The sequence below is a fragment of the Arachis stenosperma genome, chromosome 1 (assembly GCF_014773155.1).
Source record: "Arachis stenosperma cultivar V10309 chromosome 1, arast.V10309.gnm1.PFL2, whole genome shotgun sequence".
Taxonomy (NCBI): domain Eukaryota; kingdom Viridiplantae; phylum Streptophyta; class Magnoliopsida; order Fabales; family Fabaceae; genus Arachis; species Arachis stenosperma.
The window spans coordinates 94,925,697-94,948,773 of record NC_080377.1 but is presented as its reverse complement, the minus strand read 5'-3'; the positions used below and the strand labels follow the sequence as shown (position 1 = coordinate 94,948,773).

Here is a 23,077-nt window from a genome sequence, read left to right as displayed (position 1 = left end):
TTACTTTAAAAACCTTCACGATAGGATAAAACTTAGGGTGTTACAAGAACTTATATCTTGTAATTTTGATTGCATTAATTTAGTCTTCCAATTAATTTTGTTTATTTTGAGGTGGTAAAAAAGGGCTGAGAGTAATGCATCAACTTAAGCTCTGTATGAAAAAATTATATTGCATAAATTAAAGGAAGAAACTGAAGTAAGAGCTTATTTTTAGCGAGCAACAAAGGGAACAAATGAGGAACCAAAAAAGTTTGAAATATTCATTACTACTTGAACAAGTCGGAAAAGGAAAGAAAACATAAGATGCAATTGTAAGAGTTCATTGAACCATTAATAATTATATTTCAAATTTAGGAAACTTTTAAATCCTAATTTGGGAAAGAACAACCAGGCCGGGTGACGTGCCATGGAAGATCTGTTACAAAAAGTGACTTAAAAAAGCATGCTGAAATTTCTGAAATCAAGAAGCAGCACATGGAGGAGGTGACATCTTTTAAGGATGAACTTGGAGACATGAAGACCAAACAAAAGCACCAAGAGGAAGAGATTCATGGATTTTGGAATATGGTTACATTAATACTTCAGCTATCTGAACCTTGAATGAGGCCAGAAGAAATCGAAGGTTTGTTACAAGATGCCTAACACTCTTTAGTTGATGCAAATAGCGCTTATGGATGAACTCTTGTTCGAAACATAGATATGGTATGACCATATTTTTCTTGTTCTATAGTTTTTTAATTACATTTGTTTTTGTTGTTTTGAATTGCATGATACGAGTATCTGTTATGTTATATCAATTGACATTGTTTTAGATTTACTGTTGTCTTGTATTACTATGGCTAATTTATTTGTTGCTATGATCTACAATATCTATATAATAAGGACGACATCTCTAAGACGTCATTCAGCCCTCGTGTTCTATTCTGTCTTCTTCTATTCTTTACCCTATATTCTACTGCAATGGTACCAGGATCTTACATATTATTCATAAGCAGAATCGATCATAAACATATATCTAAGACTTCTTTCTTATTTAATTTTCCATTCATATATATATGAAGATGATAATAAATTAAAAAACTTACTCATGTGTAGTCAACAATTAGCCAAGTGCCAGTATTCTTGCAAAGATATGAAATCCTTTGGCCAATTAAAAAAGAAATACTACTTGCTCAAAAATTTTTAGAAAAAGTAAAACAAATAATAATGATATGCTTCAAGGATTTAGCAATAAATGTATTCCACAAAAACTTAAAACCAAAGTGGGATAATTATGCATGCATGACATTTTAGCATATTGGTTTCTAGTTTGCCAATCTTTTCTAGAATTCAATAAATTCAGCTAGTCCATCAAATTACTGATCGGATCAATAATATAGTTAAAAAAATAAAAATAAATTGCGGTAACTAGATCATGCAACATCTTACCTCCAACAGCATCTTTTTGTTTCAGATTTATTATTGTCTTGTATTGCTATGGCTAAAATTTATTTATTGCTGGCTACATAAAATAGATTCCATGATCTACAACACCTTTTTCTTCTTTGTTGTTGTAACGAACCAACTTTCAGCAAGTCATGATCGTACTAAAAGTAAGGTATTACTGATCTATTTTTCTTTATTATCTATTTAATATTGAGCCTTTACGTTGATATCACATTCCAAATTTAAGAAAATTCCAAGAAATTTTGTTTTTATTTCATTAAAAATCATATATCAAATATGTCCAAGTAATATTAATCACATAAATACTAATAATAATAAATTTTATACAAATAAATCAAAATAAAACTCAGATACAACATTTATCCCTCTGTATAAACTAAAATCTTAAGAATTAAGAGCGAGAGAATTTTATGAAAGTAGCTTAACTCGTAAACAATTTTCACTATTCGTCCAAGGCTTCGTACTGAGTCTTCAAACCTGTGTCACTGAAAGGATGAAAAATTTTGGAGTGAAAACAAACCACTCATTCTTAGTAGGAAATACAAATACCATAAAAGCAATGAATAAAATGCAACTAATTAACGTTACTCAATAAACTACTTTTATCAAATCCTTAAAAATACTTTTAGTTTTACTTTAGATAATTAATTACTTTGTTTAAATTTCTAAACCAAAACTAGACCTCAATCACAAAATTTGTCATATTAACTATCTTTCAGCCACATAATTAATTCTCAATCACAATATCAGTTCTTACTCACCTCAATTCCACACACAAATAAGTCACAATAAGACAAACAGCATAATCATAAAGAAATAAAATAAGAAAATACAACCAAATACAAATGCGCAAACAATATGATGCATGTTTGTCCTAAACAGGCCATGAGCTCATGTGTCGATTTACACCTTGCAGCTCGACATTACCTAAGAACCAGTCTTAGATATGGTTTTTCGTTGTGTCCTTCGTGCATACATGTAAGTGGTTAAAAATACCACTCCTTCGTAACTACTGGCTGTCGGTACAGAGCTCGACGCCACAATATACACAGAAGGAAAAACAACAATCCTCAGTTCATGGGCATCCCCAAGATCAACATATAACAAAACAACGATCCTCAGTTTGTGAGCTATCCCCGATATCAACAAACAATAAAACAACGATCCTCAGTTCGTGGGCTATCTTCGAGATCAATGATTGTCAATAGTTCGTGGTTTATTCCCGTGATCAATGATTATCAATTCATCGGTTTTTCCCGCATTTAAAACAATTAATTAAAACCAAATCCTTTTTTCATTCTTTAAACTTTCCTTTATCTTTCTTAAACATTCTTTTCTTTAAACCTTAACTATCAAACCATTTCACAATCTTTACTTTAGCAATCTTAACTCAAACAATTTTCAAACACTTTAAATCTACCCTTAATACTTTTAAAAGAATATTTACTTTTCAATTTTATAAACAATCGATAACCATCGTCAAATAAACTCTTAAATATTCATTTTCAGTTATCAAGTTTCAAATTCATCAATCAAACATCTAAGGCTCAGCTCACATAATTTATTTTAATTAAATTCTTATATTTTAAAAAATTCAGACATAACCTACCCTAAAAATAGGACTTAACCATTCTTACGGGTTCCCTCAATATCAACAACTCTTCAACCTTTTGTCAGCAATTATCAAACAGAAGATTTTCAATCAACCAGATTCACAAATATCAATAATTAACAATTCAATCATGATTCGCAATTCCGACATAATCAACCAATCCAATTTCAAAATTCATAATTAAATTCCACAAATCGTTGAATCCTTTTGAATTTAAACTCAATCAATTAGACTTACCCTAATTCATTCAGAATTTAACCACACGCAATTCCAGCCATTACATAATTATTTATATACTCTTAAAGTTACTATATTATTTCAAAAAATCAGGTTTTCAACCGATCCTTAACTTCCAATCCTTCAATAACCACCAAAATCAATTCCAACCAGTTGCAAGTCAATTCACAGCCGTTCCGATATATCAAATAACTAATTCAACATCAAACAATCCAAAATAATTCATTCAATATCGAAATCTCAGCCAATTCATCGCAAAAATCAATAAGTCAAATATAATTCACAATCGCATCTAATTTCAATCATAATTTAGAGTAATCATAACAACTAACTATTCTCAAACACATTTCAAGCAATTCACATCAATTAATTTTTAATCATTATTAACTATTTACAATTATCCAATTAACTTGTAGGCATTCTAAAATTAAAATCGTTAAACTTTAAAATAAATCTCCTACCTCAATGTCGAAATCTATAGGAATTGGGAACGCAGCATTCATCTACAGCAGCTCTAGTAGCAGCCACATCAACTTAAGGTAGTAGCAGCAGCAGTTTAGCATCTCCGATCGACAGCAGCGGCGCTCTGTCAAATTCTAACACCCATTCTGTCCCCTTGGTGGCAATCATGGTGGTTCTAAGCATCTCCAGTGATGGTAGGAGACCTTCAACAGCAGCCAAACAGCAGTAACAACGACAATAGCTCCAGCGGCAGAACCCTCATCACCCCCTTCTCTCTCTCTTGCAGCTTTCGTTTTTCTTCACGCAGTAGCTGCTCCCTTTGGTGGAGCTCGGACAACAGTGGCGATGTTGGTGTCTTCAACAACTGTGGCGGTGGCGATGGACTCCAGTGGAGGCGATGAGATCCCCTTCTAGTAGTGAACAGTGGCCACATTGAAGGCTTCCAGTGACGAGCCCAACAACGACGACGACGATGGAAAACTCGACGGCGCACGGTGACACAAGTTCGACGATGATGACAAGAGGAGAGGTTGACGGATCAGAGGCTAGAAATATGGTGCACAGTGAGAGGAAGCTCGACGGTTCGGCAACGACGACAGCCCTCCTCGCCGGCGATGCCCTTCTCCCTCTCTTTCTCTTCTTCCTCGTAGTGCTCTCCCTTCACGTGGGTGTGTGTGTGCGTGTGTATACGAAGAGGAGGGTGGTGGCTATTACACTCTGTTTGTTTCATGTGTGTGTCTTGCCAAAACATAGACACAGTGGGGCGTGTCTATTGTTTGGACTGTGAGACACAAAAAAGAGAAGGACACGCTTACACACATAGATACACAGAAAATATGTATTTCATGTCTCAGTAAAATGGTGAGACACGGATTTTGGGCGATGGACATGGATCTATATCAATTTTTTCAGACAATTTTATCCTCATTCATTTTCTGAAATTCCAAATGTCTCCCCTGTTTGATTGAAACCCTAACCAGTGATAATTCCTTCTGTATACTGAATTACTGACAGTGGCTCTTGAGAGCGAGAGAGGGAGGAACAACATAAGCTCTATTTTGTTCTCTTTGAAGTTCTGAATCTGTAAGTTGCTACTCTTCCAACTTCCCTTCTAACGCACCATTTTAGCTTCTTTGATTTGCAAAGTTTGCTTGCATCTTTATAATTTTCTAGCTTCAACTGTTGTGTAGATTTTTTTTATTTGTTCTTTTGGGTGGGGTGGAATCTGATTCTGACGTGTGGAATATAGGAATTTGAATTGATTAATTGGGTTAGAAGAGTGGGACTTGGTTGAGTTTTTAATTATTGTTTCTTAATTGGTAAAAGTTTAATTATTTCTCTTCCTCAGGTGGATAGTACTGTTTATCATGTTAACCCCTTTTCTCACTTTGCATGTGGGCCAAATTCCATTCCTTCTTAGCTATTGAAGTATTGATTGGTAGGAAATTTTTAATTTTTTTACGGGTGCATTGCTGTAAAATGCTTGAACCACAAACTCAAGATTTAAATAATTTTTATGTGTAAATATTATAGTGTAAAATAAAAATTGGCGTTAACTCCATGAAATCTCTTTTTTGTTCTGCATCATCTCACATGTATCACTGCCGTAAATCTTCTCTTTTTTGACATGTTAATTTACAAATCTGGATGTTATTTCATTGTGATAGTAGTTAGAGTTAATTTTTCTTAGAAAGTTATCAATCACATGTCTCAAAGCATTATTTCCTTTATTTTAATTAATAAAAAATTACATATTAAAACTCTTAATTATTTTTCAGCTGACATTTTTATTGATATATATAGATTTCAATCATATCTTTTCTATTTTGTTCATAGCATCTAAGCTAGTTGGTTGGTTACTTAAGTTTGAAATCTATTAGTATGCTTTGAACTTGATTATGTGAGCATATACTTATGTAATGGGTGTTTTTCCTATTTTTAGTTTAATTGAGTATTTCTCCTATTTGTACAAATTGTTAGAGTTCTTCATTTATGCATTTACTTGTTATTGTTTCTTAGGAAGTGATGATGGATCGTTCTAAACAAATTAAGCTATGTGTTAGATATTACTGGATTATAATAATGCAATTTGACACGTTAATGCTACTTTTATTAGTCACTTTATATATGTATATTAGGAATAGAAGGCGCGGTCATTTTTTGATTGGTCGAAGAGTGAACACACTACCATTAAGGCGAGATGCATTAGATAATATCATTGGGGAGGGTGGAGATAGAAATTGCATATGGGAGTTAAGAATGAGTTTGAATGCATTTGCAACTTTATGTGAATTGCTACAAATTCAAGGTGGATTAGACGAAGATGGTCATGTTGGCATAGGCGAGCAAGTAACTACTTTCTTAATCATATTAGCTCACCATACCAAAAATCACAGCGTACAAGTCAGGTTCTATAGGTCTGGTGAAACTATTAGTAGGTATTTTCACAAGGTATTGTGTTCGGTTTTACGTGTCCAAAGTATCTTATTTGTAAAGGCAGACCCTATACCGGAAGATTGTGTAGATCCCAGATGGAAATGGTTCAAGGTAGGTCATGTATGTATCTCCAATTTTTATTAGTCAAGTTTACTCTGCGTGTAATAACTAATTTTTTTTTTTACATTTGATAGGGTTGTCTAGGAGCATTAGATGGAACTTATATAGATGTCACAGTCCCGAAGAGTGATAAATCTAGATATCGGACGAGGAAATCTAGAATATCCACCAATGTTTTAGGAGTTTGTAATCGGAACATGAATTTCATCTATGTCCTTAGTGGTTGGGAAGGATCGGCATCTGATTCAAGGGTACTTAGGGATGCTATTACTCAACGTAATGGCTTGAAAATACCTATTGGTATGTGATAAACCCCATTTTTAGGGTTTATCTTGTATTAATTTCGAGGGTTTTATCAATGATCCTACGCACTTATTCATATGAAAAAACATGATTTTGTGTTCCGTTCCCAATTTTGCCTCATGGATGAAAACATGCTTCTTTTGCACTAAATTAGATATATTCTTAATCCTCCTCTAGTACCATTTGATACCGTGACCCGTGTGTTAAGTGGTTTCAGAGTTTATAGGACACGGATGACTTGGAGAAGAGAATGGGAGCATGCACAAAGGAAATGAGCATGGAAAATTGAGCTTTGGAAACTTCAGCAGTGGCGCGCGCGCGCACAAGGCGCGTCCGCGCAGATTTTGCGCCACCTGAGCCAAAGCCAGGAGCCAAGCTACGAGCTAGCGCGTTTAGCGGCTAAGCCATAATCCTCATGGATGCGCCCGCGCACACTCTGCCTGCGCACGGATTGCAAATGCCCCAGGGATGCGTACGCGTGCTTTGCGCGTACGCGCCAACTGCCACACATGATTTTTTAAAAGGCACGTGACCAGCGCGTGGAGGTAGTTAGAAACCCTATTTTGGGAAAGAGTTTTGGTGGGAAAAAGCTTAAGAAGGCCAAGGATTGAGGGGTTTAGGGGATTCACTCATTTTTGACACTTTCTTAGATATTTTCCTAGAGTTGGTTACATTTTGGATAGAGAGAGAACCTCCAACCTCTCTCTAGGATTTCATTCTCCATTGCAATTCTCCTTTGATTCTCTTGGTGAGATCTATTGTAATACACTTTTATTTTGATGCAATTAGTAGATCTACTCTTCTCCTATTCTCAATTTGTGTTCTTTGATCCTCTCACTTTGGATCTAGCTTTGACTTTGTTACTTGGATTTGGAACTAGTGACTTGAGGTACTTTCATATCCATTACTTGTAATTGTTCAATTGTTGATGATTGTGTGATTTAGATCTCTTAAATTCAATTCTTCATTTCAATTTCATAATGCCTCTTATGAATGCTCACCAAATGTTTGATAAAATGCCAATACTAGTTATGGAGTAAAAGTCTTTCACTTAGCCTAGGGTTTGAGCCATTAGAAAAACTTGAATAGTGGATGTCAATTGTTGATTGAGAATTAAGAATTGCCAATTGGCTTGGAGTGTACTAAAGCTAGATTTCCTTAGGGTGAAGCTAGGACTTGTGACTCAAGCTAGTCACTTTCACTTGAATCTCCTCTATGATTAGAGGTCAACTAAGTGAAGCAAGACTTAATTGTTATCATCATTGAAGGAAACTATAGTGATAGAGCTTCCAATGTTAACCCTTGGCCAATATTGATTGTTTGTTATCCACTTTTGCTAGCTTGAACTAGTACATCAATCTTCAAAAACCACAACAAAAGCTTCCTAATCAATAACATGTGTTCTATAGTAATTCCAAGGGAGGACGACTCGGGAGATTAATACTCTCGATTGTAGATTGTAGAATTGTTTGATGCGAGATTTGAGTGTCGATTAGACTATACTCACGATTGTATTCACTATTAAATTCTATATCGACATACAAAATATTGTTTATCAAAATGGCGCCGTTGCCGGGGACTTGCTTATGTGTGCCATGTTATTATTTAGTGTAAATATGTGTATATGTACATACTTGCATTTTTTTCTTGATTGCTTCTTTGTTTGATTGACATAGGATTAATCTTTGTGTAATTCCACTAGTTGCCATGAGCTTTACACTCCCTTCATTGCATGACGCGTTCACAATCGAATCTGAGCTTAGTCCCATTTGATCCGGAAATTGAACGAACTTTGCTCCACAGTAGGCAAGCTCGGAGGCGGTTAACCTTTAGGGAAGGTGAAAAGGTTCTTACGAATTCACCAACCTTACCCAAAGTGAATTCCGAACCGTCATTCGAAGAAGGCACTAGCTATCCCTCCGTTAATAGTACTAATAATTCTTCTTTTGATCTAGGTGCCGACACCATGGCCGCTCCGAGGAGAGTCATTCTCAAGGAAGCGGGTGCACCAGATTATGTTCTTCAACCCGTTCATGTGCTTCATCCAAACTTGAACGCGAATTTTGAACTCAAGACCGCTTTGATTCACCTCCTACCTAAGTTCCATGGACTTCCCGCACAAGATCCTATTCGACACCTCAAGGATTTTCATAGTATATGCTCAACAACTAGACGGGAAGGATCCGATGAAGTTGCTATATGGTTGTCTGCTTTCCCATTCTCTCTTGAGGATAAAGCTAAAGAGTGGTTTTACACTTTACCTAGTGATGTTATTTCCGATTGGGACTTGCTTAGAAGAGGGTTCCTAGAAGAATTCTTGCCCCCGGAAAGGATGGACAAACTAAGGAAGGAGATCTCATGCATTGTGCAAGGCGAAATGGAACCCCTATGCGAGTATTGGGAGCGGTTTTGCAAACTTCTTGACGCATGCCCCAACCACATGATTAACACTCAAGTGTTGCTCGGCTACATATGCCAAGGGATGCGAGAACAAGATATGACTCTTTTGGATTCCTCTAACAATGGTTCTTTGTCTAAAAATAAGATGGCGGAGGAAGCATGGCAACTCATTGGCGACTTGGCCGAGTCCAACCAACATGTTAGACGGAGAATCAACCGCTCAAAGACCGTGAATGAAGTATCCTCTAGTAGCGAGGCCACCGCTCTTGCCAAATCCTTAGGCGAGATGACAAACATCCTAAAGCAACTCCAATTGGGTCAACAACAACCTCATCAACAATACCCTCCACCACCTCCTCTACAATATAGTCAACAATTGGTCCCCCAAAAAGTGTGTGGCATTTGTTCTTGCTATTCCCACTACATGGACGAGTGCCCTAGTCTTCAAGAAGACAACACCTTGGCGGCTACCCACAAATTTTATGACCGTCCGAATCAAGGATACTACCAACAAGGCAGCAATTTCAACCAAGGGTATCCTCAACAAGGAGGAAACTACAATCAAGGGGGTGGCAATTCTAATCAAAATTGGAAGGACAACTTCAACCAATGGAGGGACAATTACCAACAAGGAGGTAGGGACAAAAACAACAATGGAGGCAATCAAAGATGGAACAACAACAACTCACAAAACTGACCATACTCCCAAAGCCAACCATACACCCAACAAAATCAAGGAAGAAACTACCAAACCTATCAACCACCACATCAACGACCACCACCTCAACCCAGCCAATCACAAGCCCCTCAAATCACATGCCATTCCACTTCTCCCAATCAAGATGATACACTCCGGACCATTCTCCAAGGCCAAAAAGAGCTTCGAACCACACTTGCCTCCGGCCTCACCGATCTTACATCTACTCTACAAGCTCTTCTTGCAAGCATGGACCCACCCTCCAATTCCGCTCTTCAAGCCCCAAATTCTAGTGCCATTCCTTCTCAACCTCAACCCAATCCCAAGGGTGGCATTAACGCCATTACCTTGAGATCCAGGACTTAATTGAAAGAGAAGAAGGTAAAGGACCCAAGTCTGATCATAATCACTCAAGAGGAGGAGGGAATCGAGATAGAAGAAATAGAAGAGGAGGAGGAAGCATAAGTCATAGTTGAGGATGAAGAGACTCAACCAACAAGTGAGGCCCCCAAGAATAAGGGAGCCGTGGAAGAAGAAATTGCTCAACCAATCCCATTTCCTACACTTGCAAAGAAAGCTAGGAAGCGTATGGAACTTGACCCCAAAATGGTTGAGATGTTCAAGAAAGTTGAGGTAACCATCCCCCTCTTTGATGCTATCCATCAAGTACCTAAATATGCAAAATTCCTTAAGGATTTATGCATGAACAAGGATAGAATTCTTGAGTTGGAAACTATTCCATTGGGGAGTTCTATTTCCGCTTTAATGGGAGCATTACCCGAGAAATGTGATGATCCGGGACCGTGCATGGTCACTTGCACCATAGATGGGGTTCAATTTCTAGATTGTATGTGTGATCTCGGTGCATGCGTTAGCATTATGCCTCTTTCCGTATACCGTATATTGAGGCTACCACCATTGAAGAGGTCGACAGCAAGATTTGTTTTAGCGGACAAGAGCATAATAACCGTGACAGGTGTTACGGAAGATGTATTGGTGAATATAAAAGGGTTGGTGTTTCCAATTGATTTTTACGTTCTTAAGATGCCATCAAGAAAGTCCGAGAGGGCAGCATCTATCCTACTTGAGAGACCATTTTTTAGGACCTCTAGGTTCAAGTTAGATGCATACTCAGGAACCTACTCGTTTGAGATCGATGGGAGAGTCATGAGTTTTAGCCTTGAAGAAGCAATGAAACACCCACCGGAGAATCATTCTCTATTGCAATGTGACCCAATTGACAACATTGTGGCTGAAATGCATCTTGCAAGGTTAGATGAAAAGCATATGATTGAAGACACAAGTGAAAATCCAAGTGAAGCATTGTGGAGTTATAAGTACTATTTTGGATGCGTTTCTCAAGTCTCGTTAGCTCATTTTTTAATGAAATAGATCCAATAAATTACTATGAAAAGCCAGATAAAAAGTTTACTACCCAAGGCGTCCTTCTATGACCAACTAGCACCTTTACCAACTTCAAGTTTCACAATCAATTATTTTTACTGTGTGGTCACTGCTGTATATGGCAAAGAAACAAATTCAATCACAACAGGGCCTTAAATTCAATTTGATAAAACTTTAATTTCAACAGTCTTAAATTCTTTTTGGAGCAGCAATTGATATATAAATTTCAATAGAATCATAAAGGTGCAATGGATATATACAAATAAAATAGCACTTAAACACCAAACTTCAATTATAAATTAGATGCTGAAATCATAAAAGCACTTTAAATATTGCTACATACACAGCTCATATTAAGTGCAGTGCCTAAGCATTAACAGCATTGCTCATGAGCTTTTCAAAAAATCCCTGTGAATATAATTGTCATTCACCAATTCATTAAATCCACGGCATAATTAAATTAGAGTAAAATACCTATTTCATACTTAAAAGATTAAAACCCTCATACTTTAGCTTCAAAAGATATTATATTCTCATATGCTATATGAATGATCAATATACTAATAACTTATCATGAGGCGACAAATCAATAGGTGCATACACATAGTTATTACCTACTTCAGCTTCTGCTTGAGCTCCATTAGCCAAAAGTGACGCGAATTCAAAAAGCACGGAGAGAACTCGAGAAGAAACAATGCAAGATGGATTTCTGTTATTGGCTCAAAATTCAAAACTACTAATACTAGCTTCTTTATTTGGATTATATCTAAAAATTCAAAACTACTAACAAGGACAAGATAACTCAATTATATCTAAGATTCCTGTATCTTAATTCTTATTTGCTTTTGATAGAATCAATCAAGTAATTGTACCATATCGGTTATATTAAAACAATAATAATTTTCTTCATGGAACCTAAGGGAAAAAGAAGTAATGAGGTAATAAGGTGCACGAAGAAAAGAAAGTAGAGAAGTGAAAGAAATTGATACCCATCCCAGTGCATAGAGAGCAACGTCATTGTTCTGCTTTATGTACCTCTGCATCAGTAAGAAAATTAAAAATTGAAATCCAAAATTAAAGTAGCAGCACAATCACAAAATTAACAATCGCAGGGAGTGAACAAAAATCAAAATTCGATGTAACCAAAACCAAAATCAACAAGAGAAAAACCCTAAATTCGGTAATGTGATAACAGCACATCAGAAAAAATGATCTGAAATAGAACTTCCATGAAATTACTAGGAAGAAGTAAGCAATAAAGACAAAGAGAAAGAGATACCTAAGGATCGAGTGTGATGCGAGAGGCTTGAGAGAAAGAGGTGAACGGCAGAGAGTTATCGATTTGCCTGAAAGGACAGAGCATGGCACCACGACGGAGCAGAGCAAAGGTTTCAGAATGGCGCGAGCAGATAAAGACGGCAAAGCAGAGCAGAAAGAACAAGGCCCCAGCTCCAGCAGCGAGGAACACGACGACGGTGACCGGAGAAGAGGGATTACAGCAGTGCTCTGTTCCATAAAACCCTGAAGCAAAGTAGAAGATGTATAAGCCCAATTAGATTAAAAGAGGCCATCACTGATGACCCAAATGAAAAAACAAAAACAATTGGACAGCCCACCTCCTTAAACTCAATTGGAGATTTGCAACTTTGGCTCTTTATTCCATTAGCCGACTCCATTCAACTAGCAAGTCCAGACAAGGTGACAGAGCTTTGCCAAGCCTGTCTCCAACCGTGCCACTTGTCACAACCTCTTTTAATTTGTATAAATAAATCTGTACCATATAAGTGGCCTTATGAAAAAATGTAGTTAATAATAATAATAATAATAATAATTAAAAAAAAGGTAATAAGAACAACGATCTTAGCAATAATATTGAATTAATGATTTAACATAAAATAAAATATGGTAATACCCGAAATAGCAGTGAATATTACTTATCACAATCTAAACACTAAACTTTCAATAATTTCAATCTTCTTATTTAAAAATATTGTTGAACCGGCAACTGAAATATTTATTAATTTCAAATGTTTACTGGACCTTGAAGGTTTTAAAAATGCTTTCCCCATAAAAGAAATCTCCTTGATTTCAAGATTGAATGGTATCTTTTATTTCAAAACTTAGAAAGTTCTCTGTCCTAACTACAATTTATGTTTCTAAAGAACAAAATTATTAAAGGCTCTTTAGCAATTAACATATCTTATCTTTTCTTTTCTTTTCTTTTTTTTTCTATATCAAATGGGGTCGATTAAAAGTTTACATCCACTTCTTTCAAAATCAATTGGTTTAACCTTTTTTTTACAGAACACTTTAAAACTACGTAATTATACAACAAAATGCCATGTTAGACACCGATAAAATAAAATTGACAACAATAAAAAGATAAAAGTTACCACGACAATAATAAACATCCTTTTTCGACTATTTATCAACAATAATGTCTATTCTATTTATTTCCACTTTTTCTGTATACCAAAACTTAAAATCAGAGGTGTCTAATTCATTAGCCTTTATTCTCACATACTTCATTCCTTGCAACCACATAATGTTAATTTTTCTTTATTCTGCTTAAATAAAATTTCAAGCAAGTGTGTTTGTATTTTATGTCCCAAATTGCAACTTAAAACTAAATTATTATCTTCCGTTCACAAAAACGCATAAACCTTTTCTCATTTTACTCTACACGCGAAACAATGATGCAAAGGAAGATTATTTATTGTGCACGATTTCGCAAGTTGTGTCTCACCATACAAATTATCCATACGATTTTTTCTTCCTTTAGAGGCTGTGCTACATTATACATCTTCATCTTAGTTTTCAATTTTTTAAATAAAAACGTACTTGACATTTAACCTTGTTTGTTAAATTTTTATATCTTCTCAAATTATTTGTTAGATATCATTATTTTTATCAATCTTGCTATACATACAATTTTTTTTGCAAATAAATCTAAATAAATCAACCTTAACCTAACAAAATCGACTTACACAACACACGCGTAAAATTACGCCGTTCTTCCTCTAACGTTTCTATCCGACATTCCTCCTCCTCTTCCTCCTTCTCCTTCTTCTTTGTGCTCCTCCTTCTTTTTCATCGTGTTTCTTCTTCTTCCGCTTTGTCGTATTTTTTATTACTGCTGTTGTTGCTGTATTTTTTTGCCTCCTTCCCTTTCTATTGATTTTGCAATATTATATATGTTTTTTTTGTTTAATCTTTCCTCCCAAAAAAATGACGAGAAAATGATATAATAAGATGAAGAAGAAGAAATAGTAGAAGATGAGAAGAAGGAAGAGGAATAATTTTAAATTATGCAAAATTTATCCATACAAGATACACCCAAAATTCTTAACAATACACATAAACATCTTAGTTTTATATTGAAATTTGCTACAAATGCACAATAATATTTTCTTTAATGTTGCATTTTTTATTCTTTTATTTCCTTTTTTTTTTAGTTGAATGAATATAAGTTCATCATAATTTTACAGTATTATGTGTTTCTTCTTTTTCTTTATTTGATTTTTTTATTCTTGTTAAGAAAGTAAAATAAGAAGAAACTTAAAAAGGTAAAACAAGAAGGAAAAGATGAATAAGAAAAAAATGAAGTTGATGATGATGATGATGCTGAAAAAGAAGAAGAAGAAGAAGAAGAAGCAGAAGATGAGAAGGAGAAAGAGGAAGAGTTTTGAATTATGGAGAATTTATCAGTACAAATACACCGAAAATTCTTAAGAATATACATAAATATCTTAGTTTTTTTCTTATTTCTTTCTTTTCTTTTAGTTGAATGAATGTATGTTCATCCTCTTCTAAGTAATTTTACAGCATTATGTGTTTCTTCTCCTTCTTTTTTTGATTTTTTTATTTTTATTCTTATTAAGAGAGTAAAACAAAAAGAAACTTAAAAAGGTAAAATAGGAAGAAAAAAATTAATAGGAAAAAAAAGAAGATGATGATGCTGATGAAATAAAAGAAAAAGAAGAAGTGTCGGAAGATAATGAGGAAGAAGATGAAGAGTTTTGAAATATGTATAATTTATCAGTACAAATATATCGAAAATTTTTAATAATACACAAAGATGTCTTAGTTTTATACTGAAAATCTGCTGTAAATGCACAAAATTATTTTTTTTAATGCTGCATTTTTTATTTTTCTTTTTTTATTTTTTTTCTTTTAGTTAAATGAATGTAAATTTATCATCTTCCAAGTAATTTTGTAGCATTATATATTTTTTCTTCCTTGATTGGTTAAATGATCTGTATGTAGAGATTAATTATAGTTTTATTTATCAGGGAAAAAATCATTTCAGTACCTAACAAAAGTTTGTCACGGTATAAGTCGTTGGTATATTCGAACTGTTTTTGCCTTCTCCAAACCTTCTCCAATCCTATAATTAAACTGCCTTTCGTCTGAACAGCAAAAACAAAGAGCGAAACCAGCGAACACGGCTAAAATAATAATAAAATAAAATAAAATAGCAACAGTATTGGCAACGTGGCACATAAGATAGGTTGAGCGAAGGCCGAGGGGGAATGGAGATGATGGTGATGAAGAAGACAGCGGCGGTGTTTGTGGTCAATTTGCTGCTTTTGGTGGCATTTTGTAGTGCGATCGAATCACCGCAGTACACGCTAGTCCATAAGGAGTCGGAATTCGAGATCAGGCTCTATCGACACTCTGTTTGGATGTCCGCTCCTGCTCTTCTTCAACTTTCCTTCCAGAAAGCCACCTGGAACGGTTTCCACAGGTACGCTACCTATTTATTACTTTCTATCCACACCAAGATTCAATTCAATATCCTAGAATGGGTTAGTAGAATTTAGGAACCATTGCTGCCAAAATTATGTGTGTGTTTGGATTATAGTTTGTAAACTGAGGTTTATATAAAATTGATTTTGTAAAATTGATTTTGATCAAAAATGGGTTAATATTAACGTAGTTTATGTTTGGCAATTTTTATTCAAAATGAATTATAGTAAACTAAATATTGTTTGGATTATATTATTCAAAATCACTTTTAGGTAAAAAATTACAGAAAAGGACATGAATTTAAATAATTATTTTATGTTATTTTATAATTTTATTTTAAATATTTAAATAAATTTTAATATTTTTTTAGTATTTTCAATATTCTTTAGTACTCTAATAGGATTAATAGAATCATAATACAAAGTAAAAAAATATTCCATGTAAAAAAGAAATAACAATAACAATTAAAAAACTCATATAAATAAAAAAAACAATAATATGCATAAGAGAGTATTAGAAAAAATATTATAAAAAAAAACAAACATATAAATAATGAAGGACATAATTGGTACATACAACATAATTTTTAATCCAACGTGAAAAGGTAAACGGAAAAGCTAGAATTTATAGCTTCTGGTAAACGTGGGTTTAACATAGAAATCACTTCTGCGTTTAGAGGATAAAAATGTTGCCAAACACAAAGATGAACGTTCAAGAAGCTCAAACGCCCTTCTCTCTTCTCCAACGCAAATCCAAACACACCCTATAGCGTCAAGGCTGAAGATTGTTGAAATTTATTTAGTTTGGGTCATCAAGATTCAAGGCCGTGCTTTTCTGTTGGTTTTGTTAAATTTACTTATTGTCAAGGATTAAAACCAAGAAGTTTGTCTTAATACATTGGACAATGTAAAAAATTTAGTAGCTTTGTTATTCTTAACCATTTTATTATTATGATTATGTCCATAGACGTATTCTTTTAGGTGTTCAAATACAGCAGTTGTTTGTTTTGAACCTTTGTAGGTTGTTTCAATTCATACAAGGTGCCAACCTTAACTTCTCTCGAATTCCCATGACTGCTCCGGTGCTGACAACAATGGTCCCCGGAGCTGGACCCCTCGAATCACAAGGGTATTATGTTAGTCTTTACTTGCCTGTCAAGTTCCAAGCCACCCCACCACTCCCATTGCCAGAACTCAACATCAAGCCCCACAAATTCGCCAGCCACTGCATTGCGGTCAGAGAGTTCTCTGGTTTTGCCAAGGATGATAGGGTTGTCAAAGAAGCTCAAAAGCTTGCCACCAGCCTCAGCAGGTCCCCTTGGGTTGACTCAACTTCTGCCAGGAGTTCTTACTCCATTGCTCAGTATGATGCTCCTTTTAAGATCATTAAGCGCCGGAATGAGGTTTGGATCGACATTGATGCCCCTGATTTGGGTTGTAAATCAGTTGGTGTTGCAGCATATTGAAAGAATTGTTGGTGATCATCTAGTATATGGATGCAAATGTTGTCAATCATAATATTCTGTAATAGCATTTGTATATGACTATATGTTAATAACTTTATATCTAAAGAGATCAGACTCACTTGAAAAATATTTTTCTTTTTCCCTTTTGCAACTGGAACTGCCTCCTTCATGTGGTTGTGGTCTATAGTTTGTGCATTTGTTTTTCCTTTTAGAATGTGAAAAAATAATTATTTTATTAGTCAAATTCTACATATAGGATTTGGATGGTAGAAAATGGTATGGAAAGAAAAGTACGAATTTCTATTTCAAGTAGTAAGGGGCGATCCGCGCTCCACAAACTATGGATTACAACAATCAAGTACCGCAAAAAGGAGAAGTTTATCTACCTACTTTTTAATAACCAAATGAAATGTCTTTCACAACAATCAACTTTTCACAAAGCTTAGGCGAGTTTCTACAATTCTACGTCTATGTTTTAGACATAACGTTGCTTTAAAGCTAATAAAACTTAACTTCTGTAAAGTGGAAAATACCGGTACAAAATTGTCCTTAGCCAGTGAAAGCTCCGGCGTCACGGGATCCACCAGCAGACCCATGAAAAATTAAGAAGATAACGAATGAATCACATGTTTGATTGATTTTCAAACAATAACCTTTACAAGCAGGCTAAATTACCAGCAATATTACACGTCAAGATTGCACAAGTACTCAATCATTTTTAAAGAATAGCTACTACGAGTCTATGACCAGCTTTAGTTTCAAATTCACAAGCCACACGGACTTAATCTCAGATATCGCCAAATACATGAATAGCATAACTTTAGGTGTACAAATATCATTCTTATATATCAATATATCAATTGAAGAATCAGCAATGAATACGTGAGAGTTTTTCCCACTATCTTTCATTAACGTTTGCCAATTGGCATCAAAAGCTTGGTATGAAAGCCACTTTCCTCTAGGTGTGTGGTTTTAAATTTTTGATGACCCAATTAAATAAGCACCAAGTTTCAAACCACTTAGTATCATGTCTTATTAAAATGAAGTTATGCAAAGATCAGAATGATCAAGAACACTGAATTAATAGCTAAAAAGAACGCCGTCTTATATGAGTATATGTTGGCAACGATAAGCCAGAAGCAGAAGCCCTCCTGCTTGGCATTGGTAGCTTGATTTGGCTACAATTAACAATCAATAAAACAAATACAAGTACAGCAAAGAGCAAAGTTGGAGAAGAAACGACCTTGACATTCTTTAAGGTTGAGATGATAGTCTCTGCTTTGCGGTTTGTTGAATTTAACCAGAGAAATTTACCTTCAACCATTGCAGCTCCTAACGTCCAGGAAACATCACCTGGACCAAACACCACTTCAACATCACCAAGACACATTCCATAGTCGATCAAAGATGCCATATAAGCCACCTGGAAACAAAATTGTCCCATGTAATTTGAATTATCAGAAATACTGCTCAAGCTATCCCATAAATTTGAACATATCTGTTTGCCTGACTCCCAAACCATTGTTAGGTTGGCTCTTGGGCTCAAATTAAGCTTGTTGTAGACAAAAAAGAAACCAGACAAAGCATGAAAGCGCTTGATTGGGTGTGCAATAGCTGTTAAATTAAGTAGACTGATGCCTGTAAGGTGCAAAATGAAGCATAATAAGTTTCTGCATTTTTATGTGAAAATCATGGAAACAAAATCCAAAGTAAAACCACCCCCCCCCCCCCCCTTCCGATTTCCTTGTTCTTTTGCCTTCTGGTGGGTGGGCCAATGGGGATCCCTGCAATGACAATAGGGGGTAGACTACACGCTAATCATGAAAAGTAATGCATTTTCACGTTATCAACACTTGAGAAGTAAACCATTTTGGTATCAAATTTGTGTATGTAGTATTGGATTTCACTGTTGCTTCTTTTCTTTTTTTAATGTGATCTTTTCTGTCGATAATTCTGGTAAAGGGGTGACAAATTGAGACAAAAACCCAATGGTAAATTTCTTACTTATGCCGGTGATGAACTCTGATAAAGAATTTGCTTAGCCAAAATGAGTTTTGCAACTTTTAATTAACATATAATGTATAAAGAGTTAAAGAGCTATGAGAAAAATTTCATCATCCCGAAACAACTTAGGAGTGCATAAATTCAAACTATATAAACTTACCAATATGAGAAAATGAACTTGCTTCGCAGTCTTTGCCAGCATTTGGATGTGGAACTTTAGTATTGCTTGAGTTCATTGAAGCAGCAATAGCTATTTCCTTGCATTGCTCCCAATCAGGATCTCCAATAAGTCGTAAAGACCGAGGTTTTGTTTCATTGGGTTGGCTATGATTTTTCTGATATGTGGCGTCAAATGCAGAGCAAGAATTGCAGGTATAATTTTGTGCAAAAGTAGACATCAAACAAGGATGTCTGATAATAGAGACACCTCCAATTCCTTCTGCAATTTGACTATTTCTGAGCATAAGAACTGTCCTTTCAAACGCTTCATTTAAACCAAATGCAGGCAACGAGTATGCCACAATATTATGCTCAATTGAACTAATCCTTGATGTGATAACATGAGAATCATCTCCAGCACCATTGTCTACCTCTACCACAATCTGCAACGACGAGCCACCCAAATCAAGAAGCCCAAAAGTACTATCACCATGATAACCACCAAATCTTCCCATCTTGTAATTCAAAGCCACCCAACCATAATAAGCTTCTTCCCTCCCACTCAAAACCCTTATCCAACTCTTCCTACACATAAATGAATGACCTTTCACAACTACCTCAACATCTTCCAAAACTCGCACGGCATCACTTCCCGGAAGCCTCCTCAGACCAGCAGTGGCCAGAACAAAAACAGGTGTTTCCCTATGCATTTCGCGTGGGACCACATTCTCTGCCCAAGCAATCAATGGTTCCAAAGAATTCCTCACTTCCGAAGAATCATTCACAAACTTGTCCAACCCGGGTTCAGTTTGCATACAGTGATACTGACAAGAACTCTTCCAGAGTGAGTTCTTTGTTGTTGAACTGTTATCAGGATAAGAATTCAGCAGAATTGGCAAGCTACCATTGCTTATAACCCCAATCTTCCACTCATACACGTTCACCCGTGTACCAGTGCTTCCACAATCCACAACAACAGTGTAATACGATGCCGCATTGAAGTGACCATTTCTACCATAATCTGACTCCAAATGAAAACCCAGTAACAACAGCAGAGTGACCAAAATTGCTGCAAGGATTCTCAAAATCCATTTGCGATTGACGAATCGTTTGTCTTTGGAAGGGGATTTGGGGAATTCCATTAGAATAAGGGAACAAAAAAAGAAAAGTCTAATACCAAACCCGTTATTTCTTTCATGTATTATTAGTCCTTAGTTACGTAATAAATCAGAGGTTCAGCTCCAACTATGATGAATTCACTTGTAGCTTGGAAACCTAGTAATGAAAATATAGAAAAAAGGATTGACGAACCTGGTACTTTGATTTTTGATCCGCAATTATCTTTGAATGGTGTTGCTATTGAAATTTCAGATCTGAGTTCTCTGCAAACTTGGTTCTTTTCGGTTAATCTTTTTGGGGCAATTTAAGTTTTAAAAAAACAAACGAAAGAAAGAAAAAGGGCCCAATTAGAAATAATAAATATTATATTATCATTCTAACTTACTAAATATTGAAGTCATCCTTCATCAAGCTTTCGCTATTAGAAATATTATATTATCATGCAAAATAATAAAAAGTGAGATAAAAGAATATTCATTTAGGGCCAGTTTGGCTAAACTTCTTAAATAAATTCTTTTGAAAAAGAAGTTTAAAATATAAGGACTTTTATTAATAATAACTTTTAAATAAGTTATTTTGTGTTTGAAAAGTTACGGACTTGCTACACATACAAGCAAAAAGGCCCTGCAAGTTTTACAAGTTCCCAACCCACATTTCATTCACACGCGCACTCACTCACTTTGAATGGAGCGTAAATTACACGCGCCCCACTCAATGGTTGCTCTTCGCGAATAGCGCTCCTTAATGGCGCACTCTTCCACTTCTCCAAGTCCTTCGAAGAAAACACAAACCGTCCATTTTCGAGTAACATTCCAAACTACAGAGATAGGATTCGTCGCGAAGATTACAACTCTCCATCAACAATCTCCAGAAAAAACGAAGTTATAATACTCAAGGTACGTTACGTTACTATTTTACTCATCTTGTATATTTTCCATATTTCGAAATCGAAGAACTAGGTTTTACTGTTCTTCTACGTTCTTCTAGGTTTTACTGTTCTTCTTGTTCTAGGTCTCATTTACAGTTTTTAATGTTCTACTTGTTCTAGGTCTTACTGTTATTCTTGGTTATAGGTTATACTGTTCTTCTTAGTTGTTCTAGGTGTTACTGTTCTTGTTGTTCTAGTTCTTCTCGTAACTGATTTTTTGGAGTATATTACGTAATTTGGTGGGTGTATATGGAGTAAATTTTTGGGTGTATATGGCATAATTTGTTGGGTGTATATTTCTGAACTGATATACTGTAATATAGTCAACAGTTGTAACTGTTCTAATATTTGCTTGTCCATGGGTGTATATTACTTGACCTTTTAATGTTGCTTGACCTTGTATATTAATGCATGTTTGAGTGATATCTGACTGATATCTATGGGTGTATCTGACTCATATCTATGGCTGTATCTAAATCATATCTATGGGTGTATCTTACTGATATATATGGGTGTATTTTTCATTTCAGAAAAAATGGCAGGTAGAAACCAAGCTGGAAAAAATGTAACAAATATATGTCTTCGATGAAATCAGTTTTATATAATAGAAATATATCTAACTATAATTTTGCTTTGTTTACAGCAAACCAAAGACCTTAAGTGTGCAACACATTTGTTAAGTGAGAAATTCAGAAACATGAGCAAGGAGAAGAAAACGATTGTTAGGGATTTGGGATTTGGTGGCCTGATGCACATCCCGCCGCTAAGGGTGCATCACCAAATATTAAGGGAGTTGGCTAACTCCTTCAAATTAGGGGAAAACAGACTGGAAACCGGCTACGATTCATTTAAAGTAAGATAAAAAACAATAGGGGCTGCGCTTGGCATCAACGCGTCAGGTAACTTGCTAAAAATTATAGGTGTATATGAGCCATATTCAGTTGTATTTCAATTGATGCTTGGGTGTATTTGAACTTATTTTCATACTATGTTGTTTTCCTTTTTGTATGAGATCTATTTCCTCAGAAAGTGAATTATAAGAATCTTTCTGAAGATGACAAACAAATTTTTAGAAGATTCCAGGGTAAGACGCTAAAAAATCTGACAGATGAGATGATGGCTATTGTCGTTGATAATGAACAGGACCGCCTCATGTTTAAGAGGATTTTCATCCTCTATATACAGATGGCGTTTCTATTACCAACGACAATAAACAAAATCTCACCTGTGCACCTGGCCCCAATTTTCAAGATGGACACAATAACAGAGCGGAACTGGGGAGCACATGTTTTAAATTTTATCATCAAGGGCATAACAGATTACAATTTGAAAAAGAAAAAGGCAATTGACGGCTGCCTGTTTACCCTGATGATAATTTACTTTCATCTGTAAAAAAATAAAGACAAGAAGAGGGAAAAAAGACCTCCAGAACCCTGGATTGCCAACTGGACTAAGGAGCAGTTAGTTGAAAGAATGAGGGCAGAAATGGAGGATCATATGGTAAGTGAAAAAATATATTGGGTGTATTTTATTTAC

The 23,077-nt window shown here is 35.3% G+C and overlaps 2 protein-coding genes across 5 annotated transcripts; one reads left to right on the top strand and one right to left on the bottom strand.

Moving 5' to 3' along the window:
- The first annotated feature begins 15,447 nt into the window (after nucleotides 1-15,447).
- On the top strand, nucleotides 15,448-17,509 carry LOC130965629 (uncharacterized). Its single transcript, XM_057890396.1, has 2 exons — nucleotides 15,448-15,864; nucleotides 16,887-17,509. The coding sequence occupies exons 1-2, from the start codon at nucleotides 15,650-15,652 to the stop codon at nucleotides 17,329-17,331; spliced, it is 660 nt and encodes a 219-aa protein (XP_057746379.1). The 5' UTR covers nucleotides 15,448-15,649; the 3' UTR covers nucleotides 17,332-17,509.
- A 354-nt stretch (nucleotides 17,510-17,863) lies between these two features.
- On the bottom strand, nucleotides 17,864-20,952 carry LOC130965604 (probable apyrase 7). 4 transcript variants are annotated; one of them, XM_057890379.1, is made up of 3 exons: nucleotides 20,806-20,952; nucleotides 19,496-20,608; nucleotides 18,126-18,969 (listed from the first exon to the last, which is right to left on the bottom strand). In XM_057890379.1, exons 2-3 carry the CDS (start codon nucleotides 20,307-20,309, stop codon nucleotides 18,419-18,421), a joined length of 1,365 nt encoding a protein of 454 aa, XP_057746362.1. In that variant the 5' UTR covers nucleotides 20,310-20,608; nucleotides 20,806-20,952; the 3' UTR covers nucleotides 18,126-18,418. The 4 variants fall into 4 exon arrangements, with proteins under 4 accessions (XP_057746357.1, XP_057746362.1, XP_057746369.1 ...); XM_057890386.1 differs by having other exon boundaries at nucleotides 18,416-18,754; nucleotides 18,838-18,969; nucleotides 19,496-20,942; XM_057890374.1 differs by having other exon boundaries at nucleotides 17,864-18,969; nucleotides 19,496-20,939.
- Nucleotides 20,953-23,077: the final 2,125 nt, after the last annotated feature.